This window comes from Trematomus bernacchii, unplaced genomic scaffold (assembly GCF_902827165.1).
Source record: "Trematomus bernacchii unplaced genomic scaffold, fTreBer1.1, whole genome shotgun sequence".
Lineage (NCBI taxonomy): Eukaryota > Metazoa > Chordata > Actinopteri > Perciformes > Nototheniidae > Trematomus > Trematomus bernacchii.
The window spans coordinates 3945735-3970995 of record NW_022987564.1 but is presented as its reverse complement, the minus strand read 5'-3'; the positions used below and the strand labels follow the sequence as shown (position 1 = coordinate 3970995).

General features: G+C 41.2%; 2 protein-coding genes across 2 annotated transcripts; one reads left to right on the top strand and one right to left on the bottom strand.

The window, feature by feature from the left end:
• Window positions 1–489: 489 nt before the first annotated feature.
• On the bottom strand, window positions 490–15610 carry sh3bp5a (SH3-domain binding protein 5a (BTK-associated)). The gene is made up of 9 exons (XM_034125394.1): window positions 15236–15610; window positions 14499–14561; window positions 11124–11252; window positions 4589–4753; window positions 3934–4064; window positions 3617–3659; window positions 2766–2982; window positions 2162–2551; window positions 490–1689 (listed from the first exon to the last, which is right to left on the bottom strand). Exons 1-9 carry the CDS (start codon window positions 15323–15325, stop codon window positions 1520–1522), a joined length of 1398 nt encoding a protein of 465 aa, XP_033981285.1. The 5' UTR covers window positions 15326–15610; the 3' UTR covers window positions 490–1519.
• Window positions 15611–17213: 1603 nt separating this feature from the next.
• On the top strand, window positions 17214–24781 carry mturn (maturin, neural progenitor differentiation regulator homolog (Xenopus)). Its single transcript, XM_034125285.1, has 3 exons — window positions 17214–17882; window positions 21379–21501; window positions 23171–24781. The coding sequence occupies exons 1-3, from the start codon at window positions 17724–17726 to the stop codon at window positions 23276–23278; spliced, it is 390 nt and encodes a 129-aa protein (XP_033981176.1). The 5' UTR covers window positions 17214–17723; the 3' UTR covers window positions 23279–24781.
• Window positions 24782–25261: the final 480 nt, after the last annotated feature.

The window sequence follows — 25261 nt, the reverse complement described above, 5'->3', positions numbered from 1 at the left end:
GCAGAAGTAAGGCGACACACTCAACTGTGGTAGAACAGCTGTGTGTGAGAGCACTCAGACTTCTGTAAACACTGCTATTGCGTAAGAGTTCCCTGAACACCGCAGACCAAAATAAGTCTAAGTTTACACCAGGAAATGTCATATCTTCCCTTCAAGAGATATTTCATAGTATCTTTAAAATCGAAACAGGTTTTAATGACCAATATTTAGAGTTATGACCTTTTAACAACCTTTCCTGTAGTGTGTTATATAGGATTTTGTCCATGTAAATGGTCTGCAAAGTCTAAAATCCCAAATTCCTCCAACTCACAACACAGACGACCAGCTAACCAATCACAGCAGACTGGGCTCTACTTTCAGACAGAGGGTGAAAAGAGGTGCGGCAGCACAGGCAGAATGAGAACAATAAAGATATTTTTGATCATTAAAGCATGGAGACATGTTACAATAGAAGCTCAAAATATAAAAATAAACCTGAAAATTATAAAATAATCAGTTATATGTAGAACATTTTATTGCTTATTTTTTGTTAAACAAAAACAACAGTTACCACAAAACACTGTTCATATACAAGAATACAGGAGTATAAATATAGAATATCTGTACTAGGGGGTACTATTTGAGCATTTCTCAACAAAAAAAACCCAACAGACACACACTCAATAAATCATTCACTCTATCGCCACCACCTCAGAGGGTGAGCAATACATTCACTCAATCATTCACACGTCCCAATGGAAGACCATTTGTGCTCAGTCTCTTCAGTTTAGTGCTCAGAGTACTGCTGTACTCCACGTTCCTACTCGACAACTATTTCTCCACAATAGTCTCTGCATCCTACATTTTAACTTGATATTTAGGAGCTACAGAGGGAGCTCAAGGCAGAAAAAGACATTATCCAACATTTGAGACCTTTTTTGTCCCATTACGATCCTCACAGGCTCACTGTTGACATCTTTTAGTGGTGCCAACTGTAGTATATATACATCGATAAATGTTACCCACATTATCTGACACATAGCTATTAAGATGAAGACTGCAACATGATTATTGAGACGATTAATATCCATTAAAATGCCACAGGAAAGAACATTTGCCATACTGTTGAACAACACACATTTCTATATGGCACAACATAGATTTGTTCTTCTGTTATATAGAAACAGAGCTAACAATATCAATTTAATGGCAATACGATGCAACCTCTTTGCAATAGAAAGCAATGAGGTTTATGGGAAATGCAGTATTTTGAATTCTAGCACTACTAACACCAAAAGTGACCAATTGTCCTGTCCCTGATCTCATTTGTTTAAGGTTCAAAATCGATTTGACAATGATTCACTGATGTTAAAATACACTAGCACTTTTAACATGACACCATGAGATCAGACAATAGCCATGTTGTCAGTTTTTTTAGCTTGGATTGAGCATTTTTATCCTGCCGTCTCCACATCTTCTGCTCGACAGTCCAGTTTGAGCCTTGAAGCTGCAAGTGAGTGTTCGAAATGTGACACACACGTTAGACACTGTTGAGTAACAGAACAGAGCTGGGAGAGGACATTTCCGGGTTCATTAAATGTGGGTCCTGTTCCTCTCCAGTGTCACCTTCTTCTTGTTTTTGTGCTACAGTCAAAGTTAACTTGTTCAAACCGGCTTCTAGCGTCGCCTCGGCTCCCTCTGCTCGTTCACCTGCAACACACACACAAACAAAGAGTATGTAATTGTGAACACGTGGATGTTAAAATAAACAATGATACACTTTTATCTTTGCTGTCTTAAACAGAAGAAACTTTGGAGTGAATCTTTCCTGGAAATCATCAAGTTAAAGGTGTTCAATATTGATATTGGGCCTTGAAATGATGCACCACACCCTAAATAAACCCAGGCTAACACTTGTAAGTGCCTTTCAATTCATAGTTCTTAAAAATGTGCTGAGTGACTGAACAACAACAGCTGCTACATCTTCATTCATTCATCATATAAACATTTCAATACATAGGACATTTAATTTGTTTTTTAGAAAGTATCCTTGGCCAACTGAGCTCTGTCAAAAGTTACACCTCTACAGCTCTCTCATTAGCATGCACTACATTTCAACATATAGGATGAAGCATCACAAGTGAACACACATGTCACACACACTGATGCGATGAACACACACCTCTCTCCTGGTCGCAGTCTGGGGAGGAGGCTCCGCTGCACTGGCTGCGGGGGCCCAGGAGAGGCGAGGCATGCCCAGAACCCCACGCCGAGTCTGGGTCATTCGAGCTAGAGGGGCTCGCCAAATCCAGTCCGTCGGGACAGGAGGAGGAGTGGACGGAGGAAGAGGGGGAGGAGGGGGAGGAGGTGGAGGAGGAGAGGAAGGAGCTGGGGTCGTTGTGTGGGGAGGATGTGTGTGAGCAGGGCCCGTCCAGGGGGGTGGAGGTGGAGGTGGAGGGTTGGGAGGAGGATGAAGAAGGTGAAGCTCGGGGTGAGGAGGGGGAGTTAGCGCCGATCTCCTCCTCTGAGCTGCTACTGTGACTGCCTTCTTCTTCGATTGATACGGACACCACTGAAACACACACACACACACACACACACACACACACACACACACACACACACACACACACACACACACACACACACACACACACACACACACACACACACACACACACACACACACACACAGATATGAAGCATTAAACATGCATGCAGACAAACAAAACATGTGGATGGATGACATGGATGCTTATTCATTTCCAGGCCACAGCTACACTCACTTGACAGACCGTCCGACTCCATCTTGAAGTTGGCGATGTCCTCGTGGCCGTCGTCCACCTCCGCGCCGACACCTTGCTCCCTGGTTCCAATGGCGAGGGAGCGTCGCTGGGCATGGATCTCCTCGGAGATGCTCTCCAGGCTGCGTAGCGCTGCACGGTAGTCGGATTTCGCAACGACAAGTTTGGCCTGACGCTCGTCCACATGACCCTTGAATTGCTAAATAAAAAACAGGTTCTCAAGTAACATGCTTTCTTGAAAATGTACTGTAAACACATGAGAAAAGAGTTTACTAGGCTACTACACAGTTAGGGATAATGCATAGGTTTTCCTATAAATAAAATCTCTGAGCACAAGACACTAAATATCATGGTTTCTTCTTTTCAGAAGTTTGCTATACAAATAAAGCTTTATTATTATTATTATTTATTGTATTTATTTGCAGTGTATTTGATATCCAGGCAATCCAAAAATAACTGAAAGTAACCAGCTGAAATTACTTTTATATTTTGATATAAAATCCGAACATATCTGAAAAATGAATCAGAATACTTTCTCATATTTCGGGAAGAAGTTGAAGTAAAAATGTGCAATAAAAGTAGTTGTAGCCACTGGGACATGTGTAGGCAGACCATGTTTGTCTTATGGTTTAGCATGTTAGCATACATTGATAATAAACAGAGAACAAAATACAGCTGTCAAATTTAAGAGTTTACAAAAGTTATTGCAATTAATCCTCAGATGACAAAGTGACTTATCAACTGATAAACATTATCATGGCCAAACAATTATAAACTACAGCGCTTTAAACAGATTTGTCTCAAAGTATCTTCACATTTGTATGCATACATACCTCAAGCTGTAGATAATACTTGGCTTTCAGTTCAAAATACGGCCTACAGGGGGAGAAAAAGACGAAAAACTGAGAAAGAGAAAGTGTGCCAACTGTCACTGGAGGAGGAATAACACTCCTCTGTGAGCAGTCACATTCCTGGGCCCTGACACACGGAGCACACCCAACACAACCGAGGCATGAAACATCTGGACTGCATCAGATGACATAAACGTAGCCCTGTTTTCTCCCAGAGAATCACACACACTCAGCGAGGCCCAAGCTAAGGGGGAAAAGACAAGGAGACATTCAGAGAGGAGGAGACATAACGCACAGACCTGGATTTGTTGATGGAGCGTTTGAGCTTCTTCTCTAACTGCTTCATGTGTGTGATGCAGGAGCTGTAATTGGCTGCTGTTTTCTTGTGTTCAGCTTCACTGCGCGTTCTCTCCTGCTCGGCACCCATCACCTGAAACAATAAAGAGGTTTTTTATTTTAACTGTGGAAACTAGGGTTTGGTAATCAGACAAATTGGATTTAGCAGGGCTGTTGTAGTGGCAATTTATATGGTCATTTCTTACGGTTATGATGGTGTATTCACAGATTCTCGTGAAAATGTATAGTGTTAGAATCATTCAACAGGTATATGCCCTTACAAAGACGCAAAATTGCTTTAATTGGGACATACGTCTTGCTCAGTTTAATACAAAAATCTGTGATATTCTTATGTGCAATGTGCCCTTCTATGATTGACTTTGCTTGCACAAAAGTATTCCAGCAAATGCCGTTCATTGGGCTGATGGCTGCCTGTGTAAAATGTTGACATATTTCCCAACCCAACTGGAAACCAAGAAAACAATGGACAATTCCAGTATAATTATATTGACTACTTTTTCTTAAATCTCTATATCAGTAGCAGTCTAAACCTCAGCTTCGACCACAAACTACTAGTTGGGCTGGAACCTTTTAGTATTCTTTGCATCATGTTCGTACCCTCTGTGTGGCATGGTTAAGCATTTCCTGCCAGGCGGAGTCAAACTGGCGGCTGTCCTCCTCCAGCAGCCTCTCCTCGGCCAGGGCGATGGTCTCCTTGGCGGCCCGCAGGAACTCCACCGCCCGCTGGAACTCCTGAGTGGCCTTCTGTGCTTCAACCTGGGCCTAGAGTTCAGAGAGAGAGATCAGATGTAATACATATAGGAGGTAGACAGAAGTGTCCCGCTAAAATGTCCTGCTGGGACATTTCAGAACTTTTTGTCCTGACCATTTACATAAAAACCTGTCTGAAAATGAGCTGATCAGATTTTGGCCACTTTATGATGTCATAACGATTTTTTTGGCTATTGTAACCATTAGCCAATAAACAACCAAGGTAACCCCCCCACCTTATCACCTGAATCTCCTCCTAGAGCACCATTGTGTTCTTTGTAACCAAATATCTCTCAGAGGGGCGTGGGGAGGGGCTCCTTATTTTCATCTAAAGTAACAGACAGAGAATCAGCACTTTTGAAACAGGGCTGAAACAGAGGGGATTATGGGATGCTGCAATGATCTGTTTGGTATTTCGAGCCAAACACTTCAGAGACATGTTTTGTATATATCTGAGACCTATAATATATTGATGAAAAACAGTATAATAGGGGACTTGTAAACATGTCACAGTAGAGGCACAAAATACAAATATGAACCTGAAAATGAACATAATATGTCCTCTCTAATTCTGATGTCATAATTAAAGTATGAAAAAGCTGATAGAGAGCTTTAAATCATGGCATCGTGTGATCAATTTGTCACTAATTTCCAACAGCAAGTGGTCATAGCCTTTGTTCTCACATGGTATATGAGTGCAGCATTAGTCCTTGTCCTGTTTCCTGTGTGTATCTAATGTCATCAATTCCCTCTAAAGGAACTATGGTTGCTTATGACTGCTATAGAGGAGTGAAGAGATGGCACATATATACGCACAGAGAGATCCTTGATCCAAAAGACAAACAGGAGCTTTGTCACTACGAAACACTGACACACACTCAGTGGGCTCCTGCTGCCCACAGTCACATTCAATGGGAGGATTATTCCCATCATGCTGGACATATTTAGACCCACTTAGACTGGCTCGACTTAAAGGTCATTGGCTGAATACAAAGCACTTGGAGAGACTTATTTCAGATTTACAGGGATGAGTTAAAGAACATCTAATTATCTAGAGTAATTTGTAAATTCAATGTGTGCTTATATTATATGATAAGGCATGAACATTTAGACTTCATGTTTCTTTCATAAGAACTTGTTTCAAGACAAAGCAACAGTATCCAATCCGACTGAAAGCTGTCATACATACATACAATTTATATTGATTTTGATGACGTTGTTTTGGGAAGGCTCTACCTCTGAATAATTCACAAACAGAAGAAACAAAAGACCATTGTTGTCCTCATACCCATCATGCAGATTTTCAGTTTAGGGTCTCAAATGGTTTATAGTACGACGAAAGTTTCCAAAACATCTGTGAACAATTCTGCTCCAAGCTTTCTGGCATATCATTTTACTTGCATGTGAGAAATGAATTCTGCAACATCAGGAGGTCCCACAGACTTCCTCTGAACCTTGAAAAGCTTTATGAGGTTAGAGTACATTGTGTAAAGTGTGACAGCTTAATGGGACACATTTCCCTTCAAACTGAAGGTTAATAAGTTGTAAGACGTGGTCGGTAAGCCAGTATGTCCCTGTTTACACAGTTTTGTCTTTCTGCATTGATTGTGTAATACAATGAGGAATAACTTTGCTGGTCTCATTTGTGTTCCTGTCTTTGAGCGATTTGAATGAATAATTGTTTGCAGTGTGAAAGCCAAATGTTCATTTCTAAATGTACGATAAAGCCATCCATTGAAGGTAAAACTATAGACCATTTCACAGTTTCTATCAGACATTGTTTGAAATACAAATGCATTTTCCCGAAATCAATACACGACAGGAACTTGACCCCAGTTGCAATTAAATGGTTTATAGAAATAGTTAAAAAACGCTATTTCCCGTCCTTACAGCTGCACACTCATGATCAGTGGGAAAACAAAGCGGTCTGTGCTGTGTTTTCCTACGGGAAAGTGATGCTGGAAAATACCACAGAGCATTGCTTTCCAAGTTCATATTGCTTCAACTTTGACGTGATTTGCCGCTGTCCTTTCAATGGGCAACAAATTAGATAACTGTATGTGACGATCATCAGTTTTTAATTTAACTTTTTACGCATCAAATGTAAAAAACGACGAGACCTATGTTTAGGGACCAACAGGATATAGGAGTTGTTTGAAGAAACTGGGTTTTCCATTAACCCAAGAAAAAAACTCAGCAACTAAATTGGTGTTAACTGAACAAACCAACCTGCCAGGCAAAATGTAACATACATAGTGGCTCGGCCAAACCAAAGAGAAAACAAGGGGTAATTAACATACAAATACAAACGGACACTGACAAAACCCAAATCCACCCTTTGGCATGGTAGCATGTGGTTTGTCCCAATTTGTCCCAATTGGCTGTTTGGATTTATGAGTCCTCAGCCCTCAGCCACACCTTTTGCTGAACCAGGAAGTAACTTCCCCAAACGACCACGGTAACATGTGTTGCTGTAACCATCACACCGATGTTAAATATATGGTGAGTAACATTATACCAAACGTTTTCCAACAATGTTTATAATCCAGAGAAATCCGTCATTTTAATCAAGGTAACAGCTTTTTCATTTGGTTGCCTGCCTTGGTGTTGTATTACCTTTTAGCATGCTTCAGTCTAGTGGTTGTCTGGCAGAAGCTATCAAACCTTTGGACTTTTTATCCACTTTGAACCATATTTTAACATTACAGATTTTATACGTGGGCTTGTTTTAACAATATGTTTAGACCAGATGAAGGACTTTAGATGTCAGATGTCTGGATTTGAAGTTATCAGAGAAACAAGATGAGAAAATGGCTGCAGATTACAGTGTCCATCAGAGCTTTTCATTAAAATAGATATGTGTTGCATCCTGAAGCTAAGACAATTAAGACACAGGGAATACAAATTAAACATTCAGCTCAAACAGGCTAAAATGCTCTTATAGTTGGGTGTTCGTCACTACAAGTAACACAACAAACAACTTTATCATAACAGACCCCAAAAGGTCGATGTAGTTTTCTCAGCTGTTATAATTTTTTTCTCACAGCTTTCCCTGCCTCTGTTACATTAACCTCTGTGACATGACCCCCATGTCACTGTCGGCCATGTTTACGATAAACACTCCAACAGTGACGTAGGTTTGCAAAGATCTCACACGAATTGAAAATCCAGTTGTGTCTTGTCTTGTTGGGATATCTTGAGTGTTGCAGCGGTTTGATAACCTCTCCAGGGTTGGAAAGGCCCCTTTGGAGGAGGTGAGGGGATAGAGATAGAGGAAGGGAATAGGAAGATAATAATTGGCCTTTTGCACATAATCTGTTGGGTTGAATTTGTCCGACGTCATGACCCATTTCCCAGGCTCGGGGATGAGAGGGAGTGCAGGGAAAACAGAAGGATGATGGATATTTGATGAGGGGATACCATGAGAGAGGAATAATACATATATATAATAAATAATATACCATTTACATGCACAAAAACCTACAGTATATCACAGACTACAGGAAAGAGAAAATCCCCAAAAAGCATAATACGGCCTCTTTATCAATCGTTTTGTCAAGTTAAGAGAAAAGTGCCCGTCGTTAACAGGATTTTCTATACAGAGCAGCAGCACCTTTCCTTTTTTATGCCGGGTCGTTGTTTACTCGTAGTGTGTCAGTAGCTAAGAGGACTAAACACAGAGACCATGTGAGACTTTCTTTACTTGTGCAAAAATCAGAACAAATTCCAAATCTTAGCACCCCAGTGAGACACAATTCATCCAAGGTGGAGGACACAGTTTGCTGTTATCTCAGTGACACAAAGGCCTGCTGAGCTCGGTGGGGCATGCAAGTGACGAGCATTGTTATCAGTTAATTAACTTGATGTCATGCAGCCCACTTTATCTGACTGCCTGTCGGGCAAACAATGCAATGGGTTAGGGCTGAAATCCCATGACACGCTGTCACCTCGTATACGCATCATAACACCCCTTTATGTGTGTGTGTGTGTGTATGTGTGTGTGTGTGTATGTGTGTGTGTGTGTGTAAAAGTCATTTCTAATTCAGGAGACAGACGCTGTCATCCTGTCCTGAAGGTCACAACCTTGACGCACCACTGCAACCTATACGCTCGTGTTGGATGGTCTTCCCTGACCACGCGTCGACTGAAACACTGGCACATCCTTATATATAAGGCTATTCTTGGTGCTCTTCCTCCTTATCTAAGGATCTACATAAAGTGAAAATGCAAAGGATCTTATCGGCTTCGCTCCGAGGACTTTTTCCTTTTAACTGTACCAAAAGTCCGTACTGAACTGGGGAAGAGGGCATTCAGTTACGCTGCTCTCAGAGCTCACAGCTCCTCATATCTGTTCAGAAACTAGACAAAAGTTAAGCAAGTACAAACCACAGACTGTCTGTGTCATGGCGAATACAGTCGCCGGTTTATTTATGTCTGTAGGCCGTTGTTGTGAGTGTGGACGGAGCATATACAACGTTAGCTTAGCCTGATCGATCCGATCTCCATTCAGAAAACACGCATTTTAAAAGGTTTTTCAACTGCCGTCTTGTCTGCAGACCGGTATCAGTATGTTGTTACTTCGGCATCATTTTGAAACGTGTATTACAATTAAATCACGGTAACATGTTCATTTTGTTGTAGTTGTAGCCCCCTTGCCAGCGATTCTCTCTGACCATTCAGCAGTCGAGAGTGTTTACGTCACTAGTTTAGCATATTCAGCCCGGTTGTTGGCCCGGTAAGAACCTCGATTTTGGAGGGCCAGAAAAGAGGTGAAAAAGTAGCCCTGAGCCGGAACTACCCCTAGTGGAAAAGTCTGTAAATGCTTTGGCTAAACTTGGTGTATGACTGTGTTGTGATTGTGTGTTTTAAAATTGTGTGTTTTAAAATGGTCTGTAACTGTGCCGTTACCATTCTTGGGCCAGGACTCTCTTGAAAAAGACCTATGACCTATCCTGGTTAAATAAAGGTAAAATTAAATTAAAATAAAAAAAACAACTGGAGGGGAGAGATGGAGGGTGAAGAGGTGGAGGGTGAAGAGGTGGAGGCAGAGAGGGTTGACAGACAGACAGACAGACAGACAGCCGGACAGACAGACAGACAGACAGACAGACAGGCAGGCAGGCAGGCAGGCAGGCAGGCAGTGGTGCAGCAGAGAATGCTGGGTAAAACGACAATAGATGGGACATTAGATGCAAATTCCTATACACCACCCCCCAGTCTGTAGGAATGTAGGGGGATAAACATGGGGGGGTTGGGACTAGTTTATGGGTGGGGGTAGGTAGTGTGTGGGTGTGTGTGGGGGGGGGGGGGGGGGATTTATTCGGGCACGGTCAGTGGGGGTAAGCATCTGAATCCCTTTGAAATAGGTCATGTATTAAATATTCATCCATAAATCATGACCAGACAATAAACCAGTTTAACCCGGGGGCTTCCTGCGGCTTCGCTTTCTGTATAATCCCCCTGGTCACACACACACACACACACACACACACACACACACACACACACACACACACACACACACACACACACACACACACACACACACACACACACACACACACACACCTATTTGTAAAGATACGGAAGGCTTAATAACATATTGCACGTTTAAACTGCCTCCATACTAGACCGAAATAAATTGTGTTTATTTTACACACAATTTACACACACATACACACACACACACACACACACATTCATATTCATATTCATAAAGATAGGGAAGGCTTTAAGGCTTTGGATCCTTTCACGTAAATGCAGGTCCCATCAAAATTCAAAACCTTCACAGCTACACAGTCTATTTCAGTTTGTCCCCTCAGCTCTGACACATATGTCAGCCTGATGATGAATGACTCATAAGCTTCCTTCTTATTGGAAGAGGAGAGGGGTGCGCTGGACACTAAATGGGTGGTGCTGCCCAATCAGATCAGAGCCTCAGAGGGCTTGAGCAATTCCAAAGTGAAGAACATGACCCACCAAAGAGGGGGCATCACATATTGCTACTGGTATCACCTTACTTAACGTGTACCTGCAACAGTGCAGCATGCATGAAAACACAAAGGCCTGTAAATCTTGATGCAGCAAAGGAACCAAGGAAGATTATGCAAAATATGTCAAGTCAAGCAGTTTCAGTGCAACTCAGACAAATCCTGTCCCCACACTGAGTCCAAGTGTGTGTGTGAGACACTAGCCTTGGATACAGAGGTGTGCCTGAGTTTAAAAATAGGCATTACGTGACTGTGCTCCCTTTAACTAGATAAAAACAGAGCTCTTTAAACTTCTCGTCGCAAATCCTCACTAATCCTGCCCTCACACTCACTGTCTGCCGACCCCAGTGACTCCAGCTCTCTCCTGCGAACATGTGTGTCTGTGTGTTTACCTGTCTTGCTACTTTGCGGGCTTCCCAGTAGGGTTTGGAGTCGTCCACGGCTCGTCCGATCTTCTTCACCTGCTCGTCCAGCTTCACTGTAGCTTCCACCAGCACGGCTCGAAACCTCTGTCTGCAGTCCTGCACACAGATACAGATATGATATAATAAGTCATAATAGCTCTTTTCAAAGCTGTTGTATATGTAGGAAGTTGAAAACCGTGAAATTAGCTTATGTCATTAATTCAGTACATCTGTGTGTATTTACTGGGGTTTTTAAGCTTAAGCCACATTACGGCCACAGTACAGATTGTCCTGCTCGCACTGATCAGTTTGGCTCAGTGCCTTCAAAGCGGCTCTCCTAATTCAAGTCATCACTAAACCATCACCCAAATACACCCAGTACAAGCACGTGCAGAACACAACAGCTGTATCTCAGTTTTTACTCCGGACTGTTGTTGAGCAAACCGTATACATTCTTTGTGAGTGAAATCACGGTAAAGTTGTTTGTGAGCATTAATATTGCACAACATCTGTGTATGTGTGTGTCTGCATTTGTTGGCATTAAGCCCAAAGGGGGCACCGTGACTTGTTATTCATAGCTGAGGTCTGTCATCACATACAGCAAAGTTACTGATACCCCTTTTTCCACCATCATGGAACAGGCTGCAGTCTGGTTTGCTTGCCTAATTTTTTAACAGTTTAGAGCATTTTGACCAGAAATAAATAAGTTTAAACCCCATTTTGTTGGTTTCCAGCTAGAACCGATAGAAAATGCAGGTGTTCGTCGACCTGAAATGCAAATCGCAGTAGGGTTTTTATATTCTGCGGTTTGGAAAGAGAGGAATGAGTCTTGCACATAATGAATAACATACAAAATAATAATTATACATTTATTTTACACAACTTTCTAAACCAAGTTACGATCTGCTTAACAAAAAACTAAAAAGAAAACAAGTAGAAGATAATTTAAAGGACAAAATTGTTGAATTGGATATTTGGTCCATGTTTGTTTAAGGATAAAAACTATTATCTTAATAACAGAAAAGGCTTGCATGTTATCAATACGATACGCCCTTGACTTCCTTTGTGTGACGCCCTATGTTGATCATGCATCCTTAATTACAATGATTCCTCTCAAAACTGGTGGAAATGTGGGCTTTTTTTGCATATGTGGTTAGAGAATTGGTTCAAGAAGCAGAGCTGATTTGGTGAAAAGGGGCATGAGTTTGTATCGACAGTACATGTGTTGTAATTTACAGTCAGGCGAGTTTAAAAGGCACAAGCACCTGCATCCTGTAAAAAAGACGGAAGAGTATAAGAGAGGGAAAAGGAGAGGGCGCTACAGGAAGCACACTTCCCTTGACATCATGAAGTTTCCTGTCTTCCTGTTCCTGCGTTAAAATGGTGACGCAGCATGCAGGCAGGGACGTCTATTCATATTCACATTAAGCTGTGTCATGTTTAAGTTGAAATGCTCTCTGGTACCATTATTTAATATTTGCCTGGTATTTCATTTGCATAAATACGTTATAGGAATTACAGCATATTTTGTTAGTGAAACTGTGCTTTTGGTCCATTTTTTTCTTTCTCAAATGACACTTTTGTGAGTTGTTTACATTACCCTCTACCAAAGTTTGCCTCTACACACACGCCGAGAGGATTATAATGGGTCATTTTCACCATGGGCGTATGTGCTTCTGTAGGTGATGGGCGGCACACAGTCTTTAACTCTAGCAGACAAGATGTTCTCTCTCTGGCATGAGAGGTTTATCATTTTGTTGGCAGAGTCGGTAACCTCATGGATTTAACCTCATTGCCTCAGCTTGTCCTGAATCCTCTGGATCGACTGTACACTCCTTAATGAACTCCAGACTCAGCAGGAAGACATTCTGCCAGCAGCACTTTCACAATCCTTAGCTCGCCACTTTTATTCTGCCTCAATCACCTTCTTTCTTTCTGATTATGCTGGGTAAATACTTCGAAAAAGTTACACAACTGATGCTTCAAAATGTAACCGAAGCAGTGGAATAAATGTAAAAATGTCCCCCCGAAAAGAAAGAGAACAGCGGTTAAATCCTGCACAGATAGGTCAACTTTATAATGATTTGGTTTTAGCATGGAACACATGAATATGGCAACATTGAGCTGTGGATTTGCATTGTGTCCTCTCCCTTTCTGACTGTTGTAACATTTATTCCAGCTCTGGTTTATGGCAAACGGACATGAGTGATGTCTAATGAGAAACAGAAGGGGCCTATTTGAGGCAAAGAAAAACTAAAGCAGGCCTCTGGAATGTTTTTACTTTTGCTGAACAGTAACCTTCCTGGTTAAAGTTTGGAAAACAGTGAGCGCTGTAAAAACAAAACAAAAGATCTCTCTTTCCCTGGTTCCCTATTTTACAGCCCCTTTAATGTGTTTGTAAAGGAAGGCTGATGGAGCTCCAGGGAAACTAGGAGTGCATTTGGGATTTAGATTACTCCAAATGTGCCATTCAAATATTTTGTTAAACATTTAGAGCACAGTTACACCTCTTGTAGCACTTATAGTCAGTGGTGGAAAGTAATAAAATACATTTACTCAAGTACTTAAGTCCAAATGTGAGGATCTTGTACTTTACCTGAGTCTTTTAATGATATGTAACTTACAAATGCTACGTTTACTCAATTTTTAGCAGCCAATATTGTACTTTCCTACATAATTTGGCAGCTTACTTTATAGATTTAGATTATTAGTCAAATCAAACTATAAATGAACTAATAAGTAAACATTTACAATATGATTACATTTTAGGTGAAGAAATCCAGAAACCATATATGAGGTCATTCAAATTAGCTCCAAATGTACATATTGTGATAAAAACATGAATGCCATCAATAATCATAATCCAATAATGTACTTATTTGATTCTGGGCCATTATGAATAACGAGAACTTTTACTTTTTGTAATTGAAGTCTATTTAATGGCAGTACTTTTACTCATAACAGAGAATTATTACAATTGAGTGTTGCTACTTTTACTTAATTAAGTACAAGATCTGAGTACTTCCTCCCCCACTGCTCACAGTTCATACAGTACAGTGCAGCGCAGTGTGTTATTAAGGAAGATCGACAGTCGCTGCTTCAGTTTTTCCACATTTTCCCAGAGAAGCAGCTCCCTCTTTTAGAACATTTCCGTGTTTGCAAGTGTAAACTGTTTCCCTGCAATGACCTCGTTGCTAGGGCCAGGATTTCATGCTTATTTCAAGTAAGATTTTATGTTGGAAAGCGAGACGTAATGGCTCCTTGAGATGAGTGTTTCTGCAGACAAGCCATGACTGGAAGGTGTTTACCCCAGCAGGGAGAGTCGCTGATGATAGAGGCAATCGTGTTGGTGTTTAGTCTTACCTCAAGTTCACTTTCCCAGCGATTAATGTCATCTGTGGACTGGTTCAACTTCTCCAGTTCTCCCTGGGGGGGGGGAGGGAGGAGAGAGAATGGTTAACACAGACCCTGAGTGTAGAAGTTACTGTGTGCTTTCTGTTTACTAAATTACTCTGCATGCAGAATGTGTGTGTGTGTGTGTTGTGTGTGTGTGTGTGTGTGTGTGTGTGTGTGTGTGTGTGTGTGTGTGTGTGTGTGTGTGTGTGTGTGTGTGTGTGTGTGTGTGTGTGTGTGTGTGTGTGTGTGTGTGTGTGTGTGTGTGTGTGTGTGTGTGTGTGTGTGTGTGGTGTGGTTGTGTGTGTGTGTGTGTGTGTGTGTGTGTGTGTGTGTGTGTGTGTGTGTGTGTGTGTGTGTGTGTGTGTGTGTGTGTGTGTGTGTGTGTGTGGTGTTAAAGGGAACACTATTCTTAATTTAATCTATCGAAGATTATATTAGATTTTATGGCATGACTGAACAGAACATTGCATTAGGTAAGAGTGAATTATTTTTAAGTGCAATGCTTTTATATGCTTATATTGCAATAAAGTAGTACTATTGAACTTTTCCCTGAGTGTTTATATATTTTACTAAATAAGGCTAACATCTTTTTAACAATATTTAACACAACTTGACTACTTTTCACCGGGCTTCCCATTTGTATCTCCATGTCACTTTCACTGGAGGCAACATCTGGATCCCATTTACTTATTTTCTAACCTCACCTGGATTCTTGGATCTACTTCTTCCTGCTCGGGACATTGCGATTCCTCCTCCTCCTCCTCACAGTTATTCCCATTTTGTAAAGGATCCATTTTCAGGGTTTCTGGAGATTTATTTTGGGTGATAGAAAATGTGGGTCTTCACTGCGAACAAAGCGCGACCCCCGGGGTGCTGGACAGCAGGGTCGTCCAGCGGTGATCCTCCCTCTCTAACCTTTAAACTGAGCGCAGTGCATGGTGCAGGCTTTGTTCAGGTTCAGTTAAAGGGGTGCGAGAGTCCGCAGTGTGTCCTCAGAGGAACGCGTCTGACCGCTGGGAGACCCGACACTCACTGTGGAGGAGCACAACCTCAGGGAGAGGCGGCACTGTGGAAACGAAAGTAAACTCACTGAAATGATGAATGACACTACTTCTGGTGTGGACTTTCAAAATAAAAGCATGTTTGGGGTGGCAGTAGACTTGCATGTCAGAAATTGGGCAGGCTATGACATGATAATATATCAAAATCTGTTTAAAAACCTTATCAAACAAGCGTCCTGGGCTTAGGGTTGTTAATGCGCTGATATACCAATCAGAGGGTTGGTGGTTCGATCCCAGCCCCAGCAGGCTAAACTAATGAAATACCCCAAATGGCTGCTTTAAGCATGTATATGTTCAGCTAAATAACAAAAGAAATACCTCTTAGATTTTTTTAAAACAAAGAAACAATGGATTGAAGGTACAGTCTCAATGGTGTCAATACGTTTGGGGGATTTTCCTACTTTTAGGCCTGTTTCATGTCAATTCAGGAGATGAACCTTCCATTAACAAGACCTAATTGCATAATGTTGGCCACACAGGGCCTTTTTCTAAATTTGGATTCAACAGCACGGATTGAGCATCAACACCAAACTGACACAAAGTGCCTGTTTATTGTTTCAACCAGTTGTTAAAGGACATAACAATGAATCTATTTGATCATCACAATAAAAAAAATAGCCACATCCCGTCATGTTGAGTATTCAACAATCAATATGCAGGGTTTAACATAATTTGCAATCAGCATATTTAGAATTGAATATTACTTGTTGTTGTACTAAAATACTTGCCATTTAGATAATGTTCTTTAGATGTAATGTATCTACTATAGCTCTTTTGACGACCCAACTTTTCCCTAAATTAGGCTTTTGTTTTGACAGGACAGACGCTCACATTTAAAGGTCCTATTGAAGGTAAATATCGCGAGCTTTCTTGCTCCAGCTTGGAGTTGTGAGTTGGTTTCTCGCGCCCTCTGGTGGAGAGGAGCAGGCAGGGCAGACAGGAGCTGATGGGGGGCTTCATTCCTGTAAACACTGCTGTGTTTATTTAGCTCCCTGTTGTGTTGACTCAAGATCATTAAATGAGTTATTTGAAGTCCTCAAGGGTAAGACATGATAATAGAATTTTTTCATATATTTCATTTTTTTTTTAAACTAACTCATTTTAATTTTGAAATGTATTTTATACTTATATTCAAATTAAATGTGTATTTGAGGTATTCCTGTGTGGGGTGTGAACTCTTATCTGAGGGCCTGTGTTTCACTCTTATGGCTATTACTGCTTTAGTGATAAGTACGTTTTTTTTTTTATCTGATCTTATCTTAAAATAATACATTCACATATTACATTTATTATTATTATTATTTTATTGATATATCCTTTTTTTGTCTCAGCTGGATAGTTCATCGCTGACATGGTAGCGTTCCAATTATTCTTTTTTAATCTAAGAGCTATTAAAAAAGACAATTTTCAGAGTGGAGCTTGGGAACATTTTATCGATTTTTTAATGAAAATATCAAAAATATCACCAAACAACTGGAGTTCAAAGTGTGGGCATATCAAAAGCTAGTAAAGCCAATACGGATTTGACTTTGAAGCTACAATTTAAAATCTATTTAGATATTTGTGATATTAGTGAACTGATCCTTTTGTGCCTCGTACAAGTATGTTTCTGCATATCACATAGCTCTGTACATAGCTATATACGCTTCTATAATGCTTCTATAATGCATAATGTCAAACTGCCAATAGGATTCCTCCGTCATGCAGTCAGCTCAGCAGCAAGTTAGGTGACACAGTAACTCAGTAACAGTGAGTGTTGGCAGCAGGCCTCGCCTCGCTTATGGACGGCTGCCCGGCTCCACTATTCGTCATCGCGTTTTTTCCAGCGTCCTCCTGCGTATGCATGTATGCGACCGACGGGCTGACTTCATAACGTGGGGAGATGAAGAGAGGAATGGGGCAGTGAGATCGGATGTGCACCAGAACCCGGTAGGCTATAAATTGCACCATCAGTGTTATTATTATCTTCACACCCGGGCCATGCAGACAGTGCGTAAAGAGGCGATGCGGTAGGTAGTGCAGGCTGCTGCTGATGCTGCTCTCCGATCAGCTGTTATTTTTGTCTTGAGCATCATCGCCGTGAAAGATCGAGATCAAGGGACACCACCACCGCAGAACCGGATAACAGAGGATGGAGTTCAAGCATCTGGTGGAGGCGGCGGAGAAGTGGTGCTCCGGTAACCCTTTCGACCTCATATTCGCCGAGGAGGACGACGAGAGGCGGCTGGACTTTTACGCAGAGCCCGGCGTCTCCTTCTACGTGCTGTGTCCCGGAGGCAACGACAGTTTCGTAAGTGTCTGCAGGGCCCTCACTCTGTGGTGTGTGTGTGTGTGTCTGTGTGTGTGTGTGTTTTATTGTAGGTGTGTCGAGGGTGGGTTGGAGGTGGGGTTGTCTCGGTTTTGTTGATGGACATGGGAGAGCAGAGGAAGGGAAGGGAAGTGGGGGTTTTGGGCGATGATGTCATTTAAATTTGGATGCACACCCACCCCTCTGTCGATGGTGTTTTTTCCTCCATTATCAACTGCGATAACCCTCTGAACCACAGCACCGTCATGCTAGCCAGGTTAGAGAAAACACCAGGCCTGTCACTTTCAAAATAAAAGCCCTGCAGACCACCATGTTGCATTTTGAGCACAAACAGGGCCTGTCAAATTCAAATGGAGAAATATATGTATCTGAGGGGATATATAGGTTATTCTGCTTTTCTCTAAACATTTAATTTAAATTACATGCATTTTTGAGTGGAGGCCAATGCTTGCTGTCAAACAACTCAAACGAATATTAAACTAGTGTGTCTCCATAGTTGTCCCACTAAATATGTAATTAAAGGTCGATGCTCTGTACACATAAAGTGAATTATTAACAAGGGATGCATTTTCACATCATTATTTTGAAGGAACTATTGCCAGTCTTCTGCTCGGATCCAAATTATTCCAGTAAAACCACTATAAATGTCGCCAAAGAAGAAATAAAGTAAACAACCAAATGTAGATATTTGATGCTGTTCAGCTGTATAATCTTCTAACATGACGGTCTGAAATATGTCTCTCTAAATTCCCTACACTGGAATATAGTAGTAATAGCCAAACAGATCCCTTCATTTGGCTTAGTTGTTTGCCAAAACAGCCACATGCATAGGCCAAAGTAATAGGGACAGACTTAAGCACCTTAAATGTATACAACCCCCATAAATCCAGACACAGTATGAACGATATGAGCTCAGTGTCTTCAGTAGTAGTACTTCTTGACACTATATATTGTATATTGAGCCATACACTCTAGACCAGCGTGCTGCAGTGAGCCCTAAAGCCCCCAAGGCCGGACCCGCCCTGCTCCCCCTCCTCCTGCTCAGTGACATGGGCTCACAGGGCGTAGGGTTGAAGAGCAGATGGAGATGACCCAGGAGCCAGGGTGTCTGTTCACTCAATAACACATTATGTCACAGAGACGGTGTGTTGGGAGTCTGGACTGTCCTGCAGACAGAAGGGGCTTCCCATGGCTGCTGCTGGAGAAACATAGATGAGTGTAAATCCAGCTGTTGTGTAATCAAACCATCCTAATGGGGATATCATTAGTTTCACACACACACGCACACACACACACACAGCCCAATGTATGTGCATAAATACATGATGTGGTTGTCTCAACTTCATTTAGTATTTTCCGTCCTTTTATTTCACTCTATCCCAAAACGACCCTCCATTTATTTCTGTTTAATGCATGTTAAATGCTGCAGCCCTGACACTAATGGACACTAATGGAGAAACACACACACACACACACACACACACACACACACACACACACACACACACACACACACACACACACACACAGAGTTCTCAGTCTGCTATGCACTCTCAAATCGGCGTGAATAACTTTCTGTCTCTCTGCAGGACTGTTGAGATTCAGTTACTCTTGCTGGATCATTACTGCGATCAGCAGGATGTTACGCACACGCACACGCACACGCACACGCACACGCACACACACAGTACTCAATGTATGTTGATTTCCCCTCCAAACCCTCTACCGTCCTCTCACTGGAGGGCGCTGTGAAATCAGTCCCACCATTATAGCAGCTGCACATCATCACTGTTTTCCAGCTTTTTGATTTCCCTCAGGGCTTTGTAGTTTCAGTCATGGTCAGGTGATTCAGTGTTTAGCATCTGAAAAACAAGAACGGTTGTAAGATCTGCGGAGAGATTGGGTTTGGAACTGGAACTAACATCCCTGAGCAGGGACAGGGCTCAATCTGTGGCCTGTTTGCAACACTGGGAAAACAATTTCCCCTGCCTGGTCCACATGACTCTCACATGACTCCTAAAACTATACCATGAAGGTGGGTCCCTTCATGTTATTTAAACTGAATTATTAATTTTAGTTTAAAATTCCATTCATTTACCCACTAATATTCATGAAATTACGGGTTTTAATGGGATTTTAAGTAATTGATGCATATATTAACATATTTTAACACATTAAGGCATTTTGATTTTTATGTTTGGCCAATTTAAAGGGGTTATCATCACATCACATCAATACATTGTGCAATAAGATGATAAAGTGAACATTATTGAGATAAGTCAAAAAAATAAAAAATAAACTCATGTTTCTAAATGATACGATAAGTTGATAGCGTAAATAAATTACAAATCAATGACACAACATAACTTGATTATTGTGACAGGCCTTGTTGTCTTATTTGCGAAATAACACTTAACTATTTTTAAACTTTATGATGTTGTGTTTCATCATAAATAAAGTGGTCTGTTTGTAGATTCACAGGAGTTTATGATTTCACGCTGATTTATTAACATATTATCTAGCAATCGGACCTAAAAAAACTATCATCATATGCTATATAAAGTCCTTGTATCAGATTGATTCAGGAACTACTTGTCATGCTTGTTATTGTTAGTCAACAGCCAGGACTTTGTGTATCTGAGTGTAAAAAAAAAAACCTGAATGTTTTGTGATAGTCTTTCCTGTCTACTGTATGTCCTTGAAAAACACATATATCTTGTTTAGTTGCTTTGTTCTAGTTTCTTTGCTGTGCTGCACTTTCCTTGACCCAGCTTTACATATTTACTGGTGAAATCCTGAACGTTGTACGTCACTATACAGCTGGACTGTTGTATCTAGTGTAACAATATGACACATTGTTAGTTAATTCTAATGTTATTACATGAAGGGAAACAGTCTTACCTCGAGATATTTAGGCTTTAAGATACTCTTCTTTCTTTTACCCAAATACATGTAATGTTTGCTCATATTGGTTTACCCTTATTATAGTTTAATCATGAAGCACACTTGCATTAAAGAGGACATATTATGATTGAACATGTTCAGGCTTATAATTGTATTTTGTGCCTCTATACTGTGACATGTCTCCATGCTTTAATGTTCAAAAAGCTCTTTATTTTTCTCATACTTTCTGTGCTGCAGCACCTCTTTTCACCCTCTGTCTGAAACCAGAGCCCAGTCTGCTCTGATTGGTTAGCTGGCTGGCTCTGTTGAGATTGGTCAACCGCTTAGAGATGTCCCGCTCCTTAGCCTATCACGTACAATGTGTTGGAGTGCTAGCCAATAGAAGTGCAAGTGTTACATATGGATGTCATTGTGTTAAAGAAGTAAACAAAGGAGTCCAATCCAGAATAGGGAGAAAACCTGTGAAATGTCAGCATTTGCAGACCATTTTCATGCACAACAACCTTTATAACACACTGCAGGGAAGGGAAAACCCCAAAAAGCATAATAATATGTTCTCATCTTTTGTCTGCAGCACGTGTGGAGTGAGAGTGAGGACTGCCTTCCCTTCCTACAGTTGGCCCAGGACTACATCTCCTCCTGCGGGAAGAAGACTCTCCTGGAGGTGCTGGAGAAAGTCTTCACGTCCTTCAGGCCTGTAAGAAAACATGCTGCAACAACACACGCTGACCTCTGCTCACTTTGTCTGTTACAGCCCTGATACATTCTGTTCTCTCTGCTGCAGACAAAACATGTACAACCCCACCCACAGCTCAGACTTTTTATTGTTTCCTTCCATTATTATGGTCTTTTGTGAACTCTCGTCTTGACATTTAAGGGTAATACTATTACAGTTTCATACACATCAACAGTGTTGGGCAAGTTACTTCCAAAATGTAATATAGTACATATGACTTATTACTGTCTTTTTTAAGTAATAAGTTACATTACAATATTACTGTCTCTGAAATGTAATGAGTTACACTACTTTTGTATTACTTGTTACTTTACCAAAATAACCTCAAAAGAAGGGCTAGGTATTTTAAATGCTAAAATGTAGTTTAGTGCAGCTCATTATACATCCAGTGAAGGGCAATGTGGTATAGCATAACAACTGTGTAGGCCATTAAGGCTACTAACAACTGTTATTACACGGCTTAGTTGAATACTCGATTCTGATTGTACATTCTTAACATGTGACATGTTGTTAATACAGTAGTACAGACCACTGTCAAGGACTATAATGAAGGTTGCTAAGGAGGATCAAGAAAGAGAAAGGAAAAGAGGTTAAAAGACGGAGCGCTGGACGTCAGATAAATCATCAGAAGAAGACAGAGAGGAAGTAAACAATAACAGGAACAAGGAATGAGCTCTGTAGTTTGTTTAGTATGGCCATGTAATAAGCGGGATAATGTGCAGTGAGGCGGTCATTATGGGGAAAAGAACACCCGACAGAAGGGTAAACACCAGGTTTACTAATCTACCCGCACAATTTTTCTCTGGTGTCGGAATGTCTCGCGATGTTAGTGAATTCTTAAAAAACAAAACACCATTTAATTCCGGGTTAAAATGTGTTGTAACTGCGTTACTGAGAATTGTAACGGGTAGTATATTACCCAAATTTCATTAGTAATGCGTTACTTTTTGCTGTAACGAAGTAATGTAATACATTACTGTAACTCCGTTACTTTTGTAACGCGTTACACCCAACACTGCACATCAATACTTAATATTCCAGCATTTCAGTTCTGAAAACAACTAGACCTATTTTATGTGTTTTGTTAAGTTGCGTACTATAATTTTCCCACATTTTACAAATAACTTTCAAATCTAGAAAGTCCCTTTTTTTTTATTTGGTCGTATGTAATGGTGGCGTATCTCACATAAGCATGTGTCTGTCGGAAAGGTATAATCAATGGACTTTTTATCCAGTTTTAAGACTCATTTTGTGATACAATTTTATTTTTTGGATTTAGTATGTGTTTGACAACATATTTCAACATGATAAAGGATTGTAGTCACAGGACTTTGTCATCAATTTGACCAAGCAGTAAGTTACAGCCAGAAAGCCCAAAGAAACACTGATTTTGAACGTGAAATAGCTTCATTCAGTGTTTTCACACATTTGTAATCACTGTTGTTTTTTGATGGTAGACCAAACTCTCAAACTCTGTCTATTATTATTATTACACACACACACACACACACACACACACACACACACACACACACACACACACACACACACACACACACACACACACACACACACCTCTTTAATTTACAACCTTTAACACAACCTTCTCCTCCCTCCCCTGTCACTGTAGCTGCTGGGTCTGCCAGACATAGAGGACGACAGTTTTGAGCACTACCACGCTGACATGGAGGGGGAACCGGGGCCGGACCACCAGCAGATGGGGGTCAGCCAGCAGTGATGAAACCCCGAGACGAGGCCTGCAGCTGGGGCAGAGCTGCTCCGGGCCTCAACTCATCAGCCCAAAACACTTACACTCTAATCCAAACATACACATACTTACGGCCAACTTGCTAAAAATGCACCACCATGTTCTTGAATGTCAGTGGCTTTGCTTCCCAAAGAGTGCACTCTGTTGCACTGTATTGACCCCCCCCAAACACATACACACACACACACACACACACACACACACACACACACACATTGGGGCTACGTGAGCAGTAGCCACGTACAATGCAAGTATCATAATCATTCACCATCTGGTTAGTTAAAGTTCCACAGCACAGCAATATTACATCAGCCTCAGCTGGGTTTGTTATGCAGAAAAACAGAAAGATGTTACCGCAATACACACACACACACACACACACACACACACACACACACACACTTCCCCCGTGACTTTGGAGATGAATGTGACCGATAACCTACTTTCTCTGCCAGTCTGTTGACACAGAGGATACACGAGAGCTAGCTGAAAAAACGAACGGGCAAAAAACTGACAGTTTGTGGCTACGTGAGGCAACTGCAGTGACGCAGATTTAGAGAAAGAAAATAATAAAAAGAGGGGGAGAGGAGGAAGGAGGGGAAGTTTTACACTTCAAACAAGACGACACTGAGAAAACTGAAAAGTTGACTTAAATTAAATGTGTTATGTCAACAGATTTCACATAACTGTGTTGACATAATACATTTATTTTTTCAGTGAACTTAGGGATGTGTAGCTGTGATATATATTCAGATGGGGCAGCTCTAAAACTAGTTTTAAATACATGGTTAAAATAGTCGCATAGATTACAGTAAAAAAAGCATTTTTACACCTCATGTGGAAATCAAAGTGTGCGGCTTTACAGTAGCATGGATCATTTCTTGAGGTTTCTTAATGTTTCAAAGGCAGTGCACCTCAAAGAGTCACGTAATGAGGACGTTTTTAATCAATGTTACTATCATATGACCATCACAACAAAGGCCCATGCTGCAGCTTAAGCCCTTCCCCGGGCTCATTGTCACATGACACCCTTCTGTCCTGTAGTCTTCCTGCTTGTTCACAGTGTGCCCTTCTTTCTTAGCACAGTTATAATGACTTCCCAAATCTAGCCACAATTTTGTTTTGGCGGGTGTTGTTTTTGAATTTATCGTTTTCTCTTAAGCATAAAGTGCACACCTAATTCCCTAAATGATATCACATGGGGGGAGATAATATTTGTTGCCTGCCACCTTCTGCCTGCCCTGTTATCTCTTATCTCACAGTGTGTTGTTGTATGTCACATCCAGCGCACCGCAACGCTTCCTCGCCTTTCAAGCACACATGCAAGACTGTTTTCAGAGATTCATCTTTAGCCTGTTTTCTTTGGCTTGTAAATGTTAGTCCTTTTTTATTTTAATGTGTTACCATGCAGTGTATCTTTTGTTTGTCCTCCGATGTGTGTGGAATTGTTGAATAAACCGTGTGAACAGAGTGTTCCTCGAGCATGTTTCTTTATTTACCCAAGTTACCCAAGTTAATGGAAGACAAAGCGCCAAACATGTAGGGTTTTTGGTATCACAGTGGGCTGGTGACCTGCTGCTCTGCCAACAGCCCGCTGGTGTTGCTGGGATTGACGTCACGCGCCACCTGACGCTCACCGTCAAGGCTGCGTCAAGCTGGAGACGGGTTACTGCAGACAGGAAGCTACAGGAAGGCCTTCAAAGTAAAAGCACACATTGTATCTGCTAAAAAGGTGGTAGCTTTTTCTGAACTACTTACAAAAGCAAAATACTAGACTAGCAAACTGTAGCCTATTGAAGATGTGTATCTATATCTGCAGAGGACTTTTAAAAGACATAAATCACATAGAACAATATTTTACACATCTCTCGTGGAAGAAGTCCTTGTGCAATTCATGTTATAGTTTGTTAATTTTTGGATGAACTGACCATTAAATGTTCCACTTTTTGTGAG